The sequence below is a fragment of the Lingula anatina genome, chromosome 1 (genome assembly GCF_051362555.1).
Source record: "Lingula anatina isolate TDL-2025a chromosome 1, LinAna3.0, whole genome shotgun sequence".
Lineage (NCBI taxonomy): Eukaryota > Metazoa > Brachiopoda > Lingulata > Lingulida > Lingulidae > Lingula > Lingula anatina.
This window is the reverse complement of record NC_141767.1, coordinates 17,759,748-17,771,324: the sequence shown is the minus strand read 5'-3', so window position 1 is coordinate 17,771,324 and position 11,577 is coordinate 17,759,748. Positions and strand designations below refer to the sequence as shown.

The 11,577-nt window shown below is 34.9% G+C and overlaps 1 protein-coding gene across 1 annotated transcript; it reads left to right on the top strand.

Annotated features, from left to right (window-relative positions):
• Positions 1-150: 150 nt before the first annotated feature.
• LOC106178200 (protein OSCP1-like) lies at positions 151-11,372 on the top strand. Its single transcript, XM_013561306.3, has 10 exons — positions 151-342; positions 2,783-2,937; positions 4,744-4,911; positions 6,503-6,583; positions 7,051-7,154; positions 7,706-7,834; positions 8,071-8,158; positions 8,645-8,775; positions 8,957-9,023; positions 9,266-11,372. Exons 1-10 carry the CDS (start codon positions 231-233, stop codon positions 9,374-9,376), a joined length of 1,146 nt encoding a protein of 381 aa, XP_013416760.2. The 5' UTR covers positions 151-230; the 3' UTR covers positions 9,377-11,372.
• Positions 11,373-11,577: the final 205 nt, after the last annotated feature.

Here is an 11,577-nt window from a genome sequence, read left to right as displayed (position 1 = left end):
TCCCTGGTGTTCCACTGAACATTTGTCTGCGTTCCATCATACCTTTTGCTAAATGAACTAATGTTTTCTTAACCAAGGACCTAAGTTATTAGTCCTACAACTGATCTTAACCAAACCACATTGCCATGTCTCGTCTTGGCATTGCCCTACACTGACCTCTATCGTCCATTTTTGTTTGAGTCCCAGGTTTCGCGATTCACTAGTAGGAAAGTAGCGGTGACTCTAACAAAATGTCGCTGAAAAGTTTATCCTTGTTGTTCATTAATTTAGGTGGTGAGATGATGTATATATTGGACCAGAGACTACGTGCACAGAATATACCCCAGGATAAAGCAGCAAAAGGTAAAGATTCACAGGTTTTAAATCTTGTGCAGTGCCAATGCCACTGAACCACAGTTGCCGTGTTTGGATCAAGATTCCGGCCTTATGCAGAATACGTATTAAACTTAAATCAAACAGTTAACTCAAGTTAAGTCCTATTAAGACAATGAAAAATATTATCCGGAACCATAGCAGTATTGGTCAGTTGGAGGTTGTTTATATTTCAATAGGATTTTATAGACAGCACTAATAAAATATAACAACTACCGGTACTGCTAGTGCTAGTCTTCCACAGACAGGCAGTAGGAGGTGTAATCTGTCTTTTAGTGCACCAGTTTTACATTTATGCATATATTTACAAAACATGGTGTAAGGGACAGTCCACAATGAATTTCTTCGACCTAGCTGATCCACACTAACTCCATGCTAGCACGAAAATTCATGTGTTAGCACTCCTATTGACGATTCTGATATGTACTGTCTGTGCGTTAGCATTTTGTTTTCAGTTCATTTCTCATTAAGGGATATCATGATGTATTTAGAGATGGAAGTCTTCAAGGTTTATCTGGTTATTCCAGTATTTGGGTATTATATCTATGTCCCCAGTATCCCCAGCACAGCCAGTACATATCAGAATCGTCAATAGGAGTGCTAACCGTAACGCATGAATTTTCATGCTAACTCCATGCATGAAGACTGTTGTTGAATGCAATCAGATTCATGGACTCACAGGCTTTCTCTTGTTTCAAAAGAACTTAATTGTATAATCGCCAGGTTTTCTATGTTCTTTTCAATGCCAGGAGGAGACGTGAGTCTATTAATCTGACTGCATTCAGCAAGAGTCACTTTGAATCACTTAGCTAGATTGACAAAATTCCTCGTGAATGGTCCTTTTTTACACCATGACAGAATGATTGACACAAAAATAAATCAGAGAGGAAAAAATAAACTGTACATAGGCTAATCCAAAGAATTAAATATGCTGTCTAATTCCTTGTCTAAACCCAATCCAAATAATAAGAATATTTTGTTCACTTAGTTAAAATTGCTACACAGGAAGTCAGCACAACTCCAAACAAAAAGAAATGTGCTCTCTTCAGCAGTGTGATGACTTGTTGGTTTATGTTATTATATATAACATATATAATAAAAATAATGGGAAATCGGAAAAGGTAGTTAAAGTGTTATGCAATCTGTAATTATGATGGTGATATTACCATAATATGAAGATTAAACCTATTCTTTGATATTGAATAGCATTTTATTGATTTGTTTGTTTTTATCTCAACATTGCCCATTTCCAACAGTCCTGATTTGATAAATCTGGAGCATTTCTCTTGGTCATGACTCATAACATGATCCGAAGTAAGTTATCTGCTAGATTAAGATGATAATGTTAGTCTAACAAATTAGTCACTTATATTACTGTAACATTCAACATTTCATGAATCCCTGAACTCTAACAAAGTTTAAACCCAAGTTTTTGAATCTGCCTCAAAAGTATATAGTATACTATAGCAAAAATGGTAGTTGAGTTACTGTTACTTTAAATATTACAATATTGGATTGCTGCCCAATCAGTGAAATTTTATTGGTAGTCATAGCAGGGTAAAAAATACAACTCCAGCTGTGGTCATAATATAAATACCTAACCATGTTTATGGGTTTGGTGTGTTCCGCAGTACTGAAGTTGTTATATCCATGATTTTATCTCTGTTTAAATGAAAAGAAGAATGGAAGTTTTGAGTTGTCATCTGCCCACATCTGACCTGAAACTTTGAATCACTTTGTGCTATATGAAAAGCAATGTAACTCAACATGTATATAGTTGTGGCATTTTTTATAAACACTGAATGAAGGAGTTGATTATTTTTAACCAAATTTACAATATATCAGTTAAGATTTATTTGATTGCTTGAATCATTGCATTTCAAACCAATCAACAAGCCTTATCATCAGGGGCGGATCCAGATATATTTTCTGACAGTCTTCCAAATTATCTTTGTTGATCCATTCTCCATTTTTGACCGTCTTCCGACAGAAAACATTAGATGCCCGACAATGTAAACTTGAAAATCTGACCATCTTCCGGAAGACCCAGAAGACGCCCTAAATCCGCCCCTGATCATGATTTAGTTCTTAGCATTTTGTTTTCATTTCATTTCTCATTAAGGGATATCATGATGTATTTAGAGATGGAAGTCTTCAAGGTTTATCTGGTTATTCCAGTATTTGGGTATTATATCTATGTCCCCAGTATCCCCACACAGACTTGCTTGGCTTTGGCACTTGTAGTCTCCAGATTTTTTAAAAAAGGACCTCTTTCATCTCTGTAATGCAGTCTATGTTTAGCTTAGTCATATATTTAAGTCATACACATTTGTTTCACCTCAAAATTTGACTTGATATTTATTTCCTATTTTATTATTATTTATTATTTATGAAACATGTCATGTTTCAGTGCTTCATGATATCATTGCCACAATGTTCAACAAGAGATTTATGGAAGAGCTGTTCAAGCCACAGGAGCTATATTCGCGCAAAGCCATGAGGACGGTATTTGATCGTCTAGCACATGCGTCTATTATGCGACTTAATGCAGCCAGTATGGATAAGGTATTTATGTAAATGCTTTTGTTCAAACATGCCTGTGAATGTGGTAGCATGAATGCTCTTTTTTTCTCCCTAACCTGTGTATATGAATTTACGCTCTCTGTTTACATAATAATATTTGATGATCGTATTACTTTTCAGGACTGTAGTTCTGCATATGTGTAAGCATGACATTAGGGCCATTTCAGCACAGAAATGAAATGCTTGCACATGTGCAAAATGGTGTTAGACTCTACAGTAATGTCACCCCAAGGGACTCCCTCCCTCCCCGGGCCCCCATCCAAAAGTCCAATTTATGAACTCTTCTGCTTGGGCAACAAATAAACAGAATGTGTTAATTTCATATTTTCTTGTTTTGACTTCATGAAAGCAAGGTATTATGAGTCAACAAGGGGGGGCTCAAGGAATTGTTTCGATAACCCCATTGAAAATAATTTTGAAGAAAAAAATGTTGTTCACTTTGGCAGTAATCAGTAGAATGCACATCTCAGACCATTTTGGCAAGTACATATTTTTGCAGGACACATGCACATTTTCTTAACCATTTTAATACCTTAATATTGCATTTATTCAGACTTCAGTTGCAAGATCAGAATATATATAGTACTGAACATATATTAGACCCAAGGGTAAAGAAAAAATTGGACTTCAATTTAGTGTATGTGGTCAGTTGTACTTCTGGGACACTGAAAGTCATGGGGACTTTTAAACACATTGAACGTCAAGCAATCTGTATATTTAGCTATTGAAAGTGAGCAGTACTTTAGTGCCTTGGTAAATGGAAAGTGTTGATCGCATGATAGAAATTATACCAAGTATCATTTCTCACAGCATGGTTCATTTCCTAAAATCAATGCACTTTATCCGTATCAGAGGTGTCTGAAGTCCACAGCTCTCGTGGCAGATTAACCGAAAACAATGCAGAGATTGGCCTTCTCTTTGAGTTTATTATTGAGATTCAATATTCTGTGACCTATATTGATGTAGTTGTTTACAAGGTGTTAGCAGTAAACCCTAATGCATACTGTTGACTGATCATTGTTCTGAATTTGTAAATATGTATGACGTGGCATTGAGTGCTTTAGTTTTTCAGTCAAGTGTAAGAGCAATTTTGTGGCTTATTGCTTTTTTAATTTCTTTAAAGAATATTGAATGAGCCTTAAACATAGGTTTTGTTGAAAGGGAGAAAATGCATTGGGATTGATTTTAAACATTATGAGGTATTTGAAAAAGAATCAGTCCTGTGAATTGCCTGTTTTTCTTGAAAAGTCCCCCCCCCCAGGCACACACACACACGCACATGCATACACACACACAATAATACCTTTACCCTGTCACAAAGAAATAATTTACCAAAGATACTGAAGAATTTGACCAGGTTTTAAATATATCTGCTATTTGCCACAATGAGCCTTAGAGTGCATTCCCAGAGATTTAGATCGATCCAGAGATTTAGATTTAGATCGACCTAACTCCCTGGGGGTTCACGCTAAATTGCAGTCAGCCGAGCGCACACCATAGTTAATTACCCCCTTAGAGCTTTTAGTAGACAGGACAGACGCTTAAGCCGGCTAAGCTGACAGTAATCTAGTTAGACTCCCCACAGGGATAGATCGATCTAAAATCTTTGGGAATGGGGTCTTAGTTTGGCAGCAAGTTCATTGATATCTTGATATTTTAATAAGTAAAATTGAAAACTTAATTTAGATTTAGTTACATTTGCTGGCTGTATTCTTCGTCAAGAGAATGAATTTGTACTATATATGAAATATTATTTTACACAATTTAGAAAATTATCTTGTTTTGCAGCTGTATGATCTGATGACCATGGCCTTCAAATACCAAGTGTCCTTGTGTCTACGTCCCCGCGACATCCTCATGATCACACTGAACCACATGGATGCCATTGCCGCCTTCGTTCAAGATGCACCCAATGTCAAGTCACAGGTGGAGTACGTATATACACTGATTAAACAGGTAGGTTTTAAAACACATCAGCTCCTTTATATTATAAACATTTTCAGGATGTATATCAGAACTCAGCATGATAACACATGTTACATTTAGAGACAACGGATGCATTCCCAGCTAAATAGCACACAGTAGTTGGGAAAGTACAAAAAAGTCATCTTTCGTTATGAGTGATCAAAAATGCAATCACTGAAAAAATCTTGAGTCCTATAAACTGACCTCACTGAAATGATTTATTGGGGCATAAACATAAAATATATTTAAATTGGCCCTACTTCATAATTGTAGGGAAATAATCATGGAGACAGTTTAATATATATTTTTCATTTTCTATAACCCATGATAATGATTTTAACCACTAAGGGATATTTCTGTACATGCCATTAGTAGTGTGTTTACACATATCAACAAATAAAATAAGGATAAGCTGTGCTATATTTGCTCTCGTTTTTTCTTAAAAGAAGCATTATGGCCTGTTAAACATTATTTGATAAGATGTCAGGTGCGAGCACAAAGTTATCGAATATTTGATGAAGTGGCAGTATTTACCCACTTTTCTTCTGCCTAGTTTATGTACATATCTGCAGGATATACCCCAGTTCCGTATCATTTCCTTAGATCTGTAAAGGCATTTGTGCTCACAATATTTGAGCACTGTTTTTATCAAATATGTGCTTGATTCTCAGTGAGCGATGATGAATTGAAATACTTGATGAAACAGGAATGGTCACCAGCTATATTTCCTTCATTTATGTATGTAACTTGGGTAGTTTGATCATGTGACAATTTTTTTAGAAGTCAGAACCCTCACTTACCATATATTTCTCTAATTACATTTAAAACTAGTTATAAATACAAGTTATAAAAAGTAACATGTACTAGTACTGACTCTCTGATGCAGAAATACAAGTCTGTTTCAGACAGAAATCCAAACTCTCTTTTCGCAACATAGATTTATTATTTCTGAAAGAACAACATATAGTGTATCTTGTATGCACAAACCCTAGTGTGCTTCAGATGCTGACAATTGTCTGACTCAGTTAACAAAATGTTTGATGAGTGGTCAAGCATTGTTGCTAGTGTTCAGCAGTGTTGATCAGGTATCCAGGATATGCTGGCCTTTGCTCTAGTTAGCAGAAAGATAACAGCTACTTTTATTAATTCATCTTTATTGGATGCATGATATTGATTACTGTACCACTGGTTTGAAAGATACTTTGATACTTCCCTCTCTCTCTCTCTCTCTTTGAATGTTGCTGTCATAAAGTCGGTATTTTGTTCTCCCTTTATCCATTAATGTGAAATCACGTTTGATTAATGAGCAGGCAAAATGTCAAGTTGAAGCTGGTAACATAGCAATTACTGATCACCATATACTTCATAGGCAATCTTGATTTAGTAATTGGAACCATTTTAATACTTGGTTTTCTATATACACTTACAAATGTAAAACCTCATCAGATGCATAGTATTGCATAAATATTTTATAAAGCACAAAAAATTGTAAAAACAGATTCATTTTATGTAATTCTTTGTCACATCCTCTCAGCAGTCATTTTTCAAAATTTGTATTTTATTGTTTCATTTTTCTCTTCAGAACTTTGGCAGTATGTCTTTGGGTGAATTCCAGTTGATTAGGCAGACGTTATTAATTTTCTTCCAAGATATGCATATAAGAGTAAGTTATAATTTTGTTTTAAGATACAAGTCACAAAAATATAAGCAGGCTTGAACTAGTTAAACACTAGAAGGAGAATTGGAATTCCAATTAATTACTCATCAGATTTGTGGAGTTATTGATTTTCTTATTCCAAGCCAATGTATCAGCCTTTGTCAGATTGACTTACTGCAGTAGAAGTAATGCTGTTAATGTAAGCAAACTATTTCATAATCTTTATCTAGAGCCATATAAGTGTTCCCATTTTGTTGCTTCATGTATTATTGAACTATTTTCTATATAAACCTCAACCAGGGCCATGCCAATGCACTAACGCATCATTGATTTAATTGTTGAGATCTGTACTGCCAAAGGGCATACATTAGCTAGATTAACATGGATTGTCACTCATCTGTCAGTGGAATTTTCATTCTGTTGAGCATTACAGATAAAAGGATCCAGTATTATTGAGGGATGATTTTTTCTAGGTGTCAATATTCCTAAAAGACAAAGTTCAAAATTCTAATGGGCGGTTTGTATTGTCCACTTCTGGGGCTTTACCATATGGGACAGAAATGCCAGGAACGATTAGGTTTGTATTAAGTCTTACGTGACACATTATCACAACTAACACACTGTCACACTCAACTTCCTATCACATGCAACCCACTTGCATTCATAGCATTGTCAGACCTTTCACATGAGCATGTTGAACACACAGGTAGAATAAAAAATTCAAAAAATGACCATTTGAAAAAAAAAGATTATGCCAGAGTTCAGGATTTTCAATCTTCACTTTGATCTTTTTTTTTTTTTTTTCATAAGGTTTAAATGCGTCGAGAAAATGGGAGATAAGTTTTTAGGGTTTAAACTTTTAATAAATTTTGCCAATGTTAACACACCAGGATCTGTACATTATGTAACAGTATTACATTGTATTGAGCTGAGATTGATTCTCCCTGGAAGTTCATTATGAGATTAGCCAATGATGAAATAACACAGTCACCTTATTTCATTAATACTCTCAGTTGATTAATCTTGAATGAATATTTGTCTGCTGGGGTGTTTACTGAGACAGTTCAGCACACAGAATTTTGTTTTTCTAATATTTTGTTATGTTTATTTTGTGTTTCTTTTCTCCAGAATATTTAACTCTCAAGGTGACCAAGTAAAGACCAGTTCATTCTACGCAGCTGGGCCATACAAACTGACAGAGAAAGAAGGCAGCTCTGATATGAAAGGAAACAGGGAGACGAAGTTGGGGACCAACATGTAAGCTTCGAGAACTCAGAATTGGGAACATACTTCTTGCCTAATTTATAGCATTTTTCTTCAATTGAATTCAAATTTAGAATATGACTCCATAGTAATCTAGAGTTGTTTGCATAGGTGCTGCATATGATGAACCATGTGCACTAATGTATTTGCAAGCATAGATGTAGAAGATATGTCTTTGTTGACTAGGTAGTATGTTTTGAAGTATATTTTATATCATACCTACCCCTCAGGTACAATGTGGCTAAAAGCAGTGTAGAGGCAATGGCAGGCAGTGGACCTTCAAAACCTGGCTCCACAACTTCTTCAGCAACAGACATGGTAATTATGGAGTATGCTATATACATAAGATGTGTAATTGATAAATTATTTACTGGATTACATGATGTTGGGAGATTTAATTCTGACCAGATCTGGGCCTTGAGTGTGGTTTTTAAGGGGATTCTCAGATTTTTTTTGCCTTTCACTCACATACCTGATACGATTAATGTCTTTGAAATAATTAATGCAGCAGACTATCTGGAGATATGTGTAATATTGTTAGGTATTGCAATTTCTGTTTACTTCTTTTTTACCTTTAGTCCCTATCTGTTATAAACTTACCACAATGTGAAGATGTGCTACTCATATACAAACATGCAAGCACATGCACACGTGTGTGAACAACCTCACAGGCTCATAAGCTTAATTACGGATGCATGTTGAGGCTTATTCAATAGGATTCAATCTAAGTATCTATTATTCCAAGAATTACAGCATGTTTCCTTTGTCTGCAGCTGCGCTAATATCATATGGTTACTTTTCCAGGACCATGGGCCTAATCCAATGGCAAAAGCTCAACTAGATTTACTTTCAAGGCTTATTGGTGGTGGGGAGAAAAAGACAACCAAAAAATCGGAATTCAGATTAAATTTATTCACCACTGATGCAGAGGAGGAGTAAGTATATGGCTACTTCAGGACGAGTCTGGAGATTAATGTAAATAACATGAAATCTTTGCAATTTTTATTATTGAGAAAGCAAGTGTGTTGCTGTCAAGTTCCTTTGATGTCCAAAATGTGTGGTATTTTGGTTTGAAATGCGTGCCATTCTTGTGTGATTACATCTTCATTTCTCCAGAGAAGCGGCTGCACTAAGGCCAGCAGAGGAACCAGGGTCACAGGTTATCAATATAGATGCTACTAAGGTAAGAAATTCTGGTACCTCTGACATATAATTAAGTACGACTTAATTAAACACACATTGTTGCCAGTTTTTGTCATGTCATTTTTAAGTGAGAAGTATTGGCTTCATCTTAAATCACTCTTTATTTTGAAATGCAAACACACACAGCATGTATATTCCTGTACATGCGTGATATGCGCATGATAAATTATGATAACATTTACAACTTGTCACAGTGTTTAAACTACATTCATGGCATTGCAGAAGCAACAAAATCAAGAGCTAAATAAGATCATGGGTGAGTTGAATGTTGCCAGCGATGACCAAGACAATGGTGGTGGTGACGACTTACTGGACCTCATGGACAGTGCATGATTTCATTAGACTAAGGAGAAATGATTCTTCAGCATATGACAGTGTCTCTGGATGTGGATGGAAGGTGTAAGATTTGAGGTGTTCAGGGACAGTGGTGGTTTCAAACAGCGTATTCATTCTTGCAATACATTCAAATAAAACCATAAACATCGGAGTCATTCTAGGAACACTGTTCAGCACTTATTATCTATTATTAGTATTTTATTAATACAGTTCAAAATGTAAGATTTTTCATATTGTGTAGTTTCATATGGGTATGCAGCTTTACTTCTGGGTAGATTCCACAGGGTTTTAATCTACTTAATACTTGACACCATTAATATCTGACAATTGTATTGTTGACAGTCGACAAATATTATTAAATGAAAGGGGAGAGTACATTTAACAGTAGCTGTTAATTGACTATCTTGGGTTCTATTTATATATTGGACCCAGGCACCATTTGCCTGTGTTGCATTTGTAAATTGTGATAATCCTACAGTGCCTACTATGAAGTTAAGGACAGATGGACATGGTATAACTGGTATCAACAGAGGACATCATCTCTTTTCCCTAAAATGATAATAAGAGAATTTTCCTTTAAATCATGTTTTTCAGTCCACTGTTTCTTTCCCCTGGTCAGTTTAGAAATATAGATATCAGTACCTTTTATTCTTGGTAAAGGATAACAAATGATGATTGGAGATTTTCTTTTCTTGCCAGTTTTCAATTGTACACAAAATTTTGATTTGGTAAAATTTCTAGGGCTATTTGACTTGAGTTGATCTTAAGTGTGAGCCCAGTCCAACAATTAGTTTGATAATGTGAAGAGAGAGAGGTAGTTGTCTTTGTACCTAAATGTTGAGTTTTTTCCCTTCTCTCTTTACATTTGGCAGAACAAAATAACAGTATTAGATATTCTTATTTATCAAAAGTATTAGGTTCTTTCATAGATTAAAGCAGCTGTTTTAAGTATATGAGATCTGTTTTACATTTAGGCACTAATCAAGTGTCAGTTGACTTTTGTCCGTCCAATAATTTCAGAGGGTGTAAATGTTTGACCATTTATAGGGCATTTAAATATTAGAGCTTTTAGTTACTGTGTTTTGATTGAACTTTTTTATTGCCACAATTTGTAGAGTTTTATTTATTTATTTATTTTTATTTTAATAGTGTGTGTTTATGTATGTGCTGAAAACTCCCACAAACTGGCTCATCAAATACTTCATAACATTCTTAAAATTGGCATACTAATTATTGTAATCAATTAATGAGAAAGGCGCATAAGCCCAATATTGTATCATGAGGATTCATGTAAATGTATTAAGAGTGAAAACACATAATCACTGTGACATATCGTTGTGGTTATACATAACCTTGTTATGCTGGAGACTGCCTGTTACGTGTACATTTGTCTGTGATAGATTATATCGTACAAGTATATGTGAATGCATCGTCACTGAGTGTAGCTTATGGGCTTATATTGATGAAATGACGATGGCTGTTTCTCATGTACAGAAATATGAAGACATTATTAGATTTATCACCAAAAGATTATGAAAAGATGCATGAAACAGTGTGAAGTTCCATATATTGATTATCATGTCTGCATGCAGTTGTTACTCTGAAATATATTATTTTATATGAAGTAATGCTGGTATACTGTGTAGAGTAATAATATTAAATTATATAAGTGTCGTTTTTCAATGTGAAATCCAGTTGATGACAAAGGAAGGTTGTTTATAGTTAAAGCATTATTGGATTCTTTTCAAGTTTGGAGTTGAAATGATGTATAGTGATGGGAGAAGTCTTTGTTTGCTGGTACTTATTCATTCAAAATATTTCTGTATATCTGTCGGCTTATACATAAATATATATATTAAGAAAAGGAAACTGAAGTCCAAACACTTGGCAGTAAAATCAAACTCTAAATGCTTTATATATTTTTTTGGATATGCTTTACTTCAGCAAACATTAAGAGCAGAGGTCTGGAAGAATAAAATATATTCGGACATGGTTCAGAGTTTGATTTTTCTCCTCATTTATCCGGAGAGATGCACTTCACTTGGAATCTCTCCCCCCCCCCTCCCCCCTCCAAAAAAGTGTTTATTTTTCTCTGGAAGTACTTGTTTTTGTTGTCAAATTTGATTATTATATGGTTTCTGGGGAAGCCAGAAGCCTCAAATTGGACAGATCTCTTAGTATTTTGGCCAAAATATAAA

Coding starts and splice junctions, on each gene's coding strand:
- LOC106178200 (XM_013561306.3), top strand. CDS start 231: ATGTCGCTGAAAAGTTTATCCTTGTTGTTCATTAATTTAGGTGGTGAG. Junction 8,159..8,644: donor CTTCTTCAGCAACAGACATG/GTAATTATGGAG, acceptor TTACTTTTCCAG/GACCATGGGCCTAATCCAAT. Junction 8,776..8,956: donor ACCACTGATGCAGAGGAGGA/GTAAGTATATGG, acceptor TCATTTCTCCAG/AGAAGCGGCTGCACTAAGGC.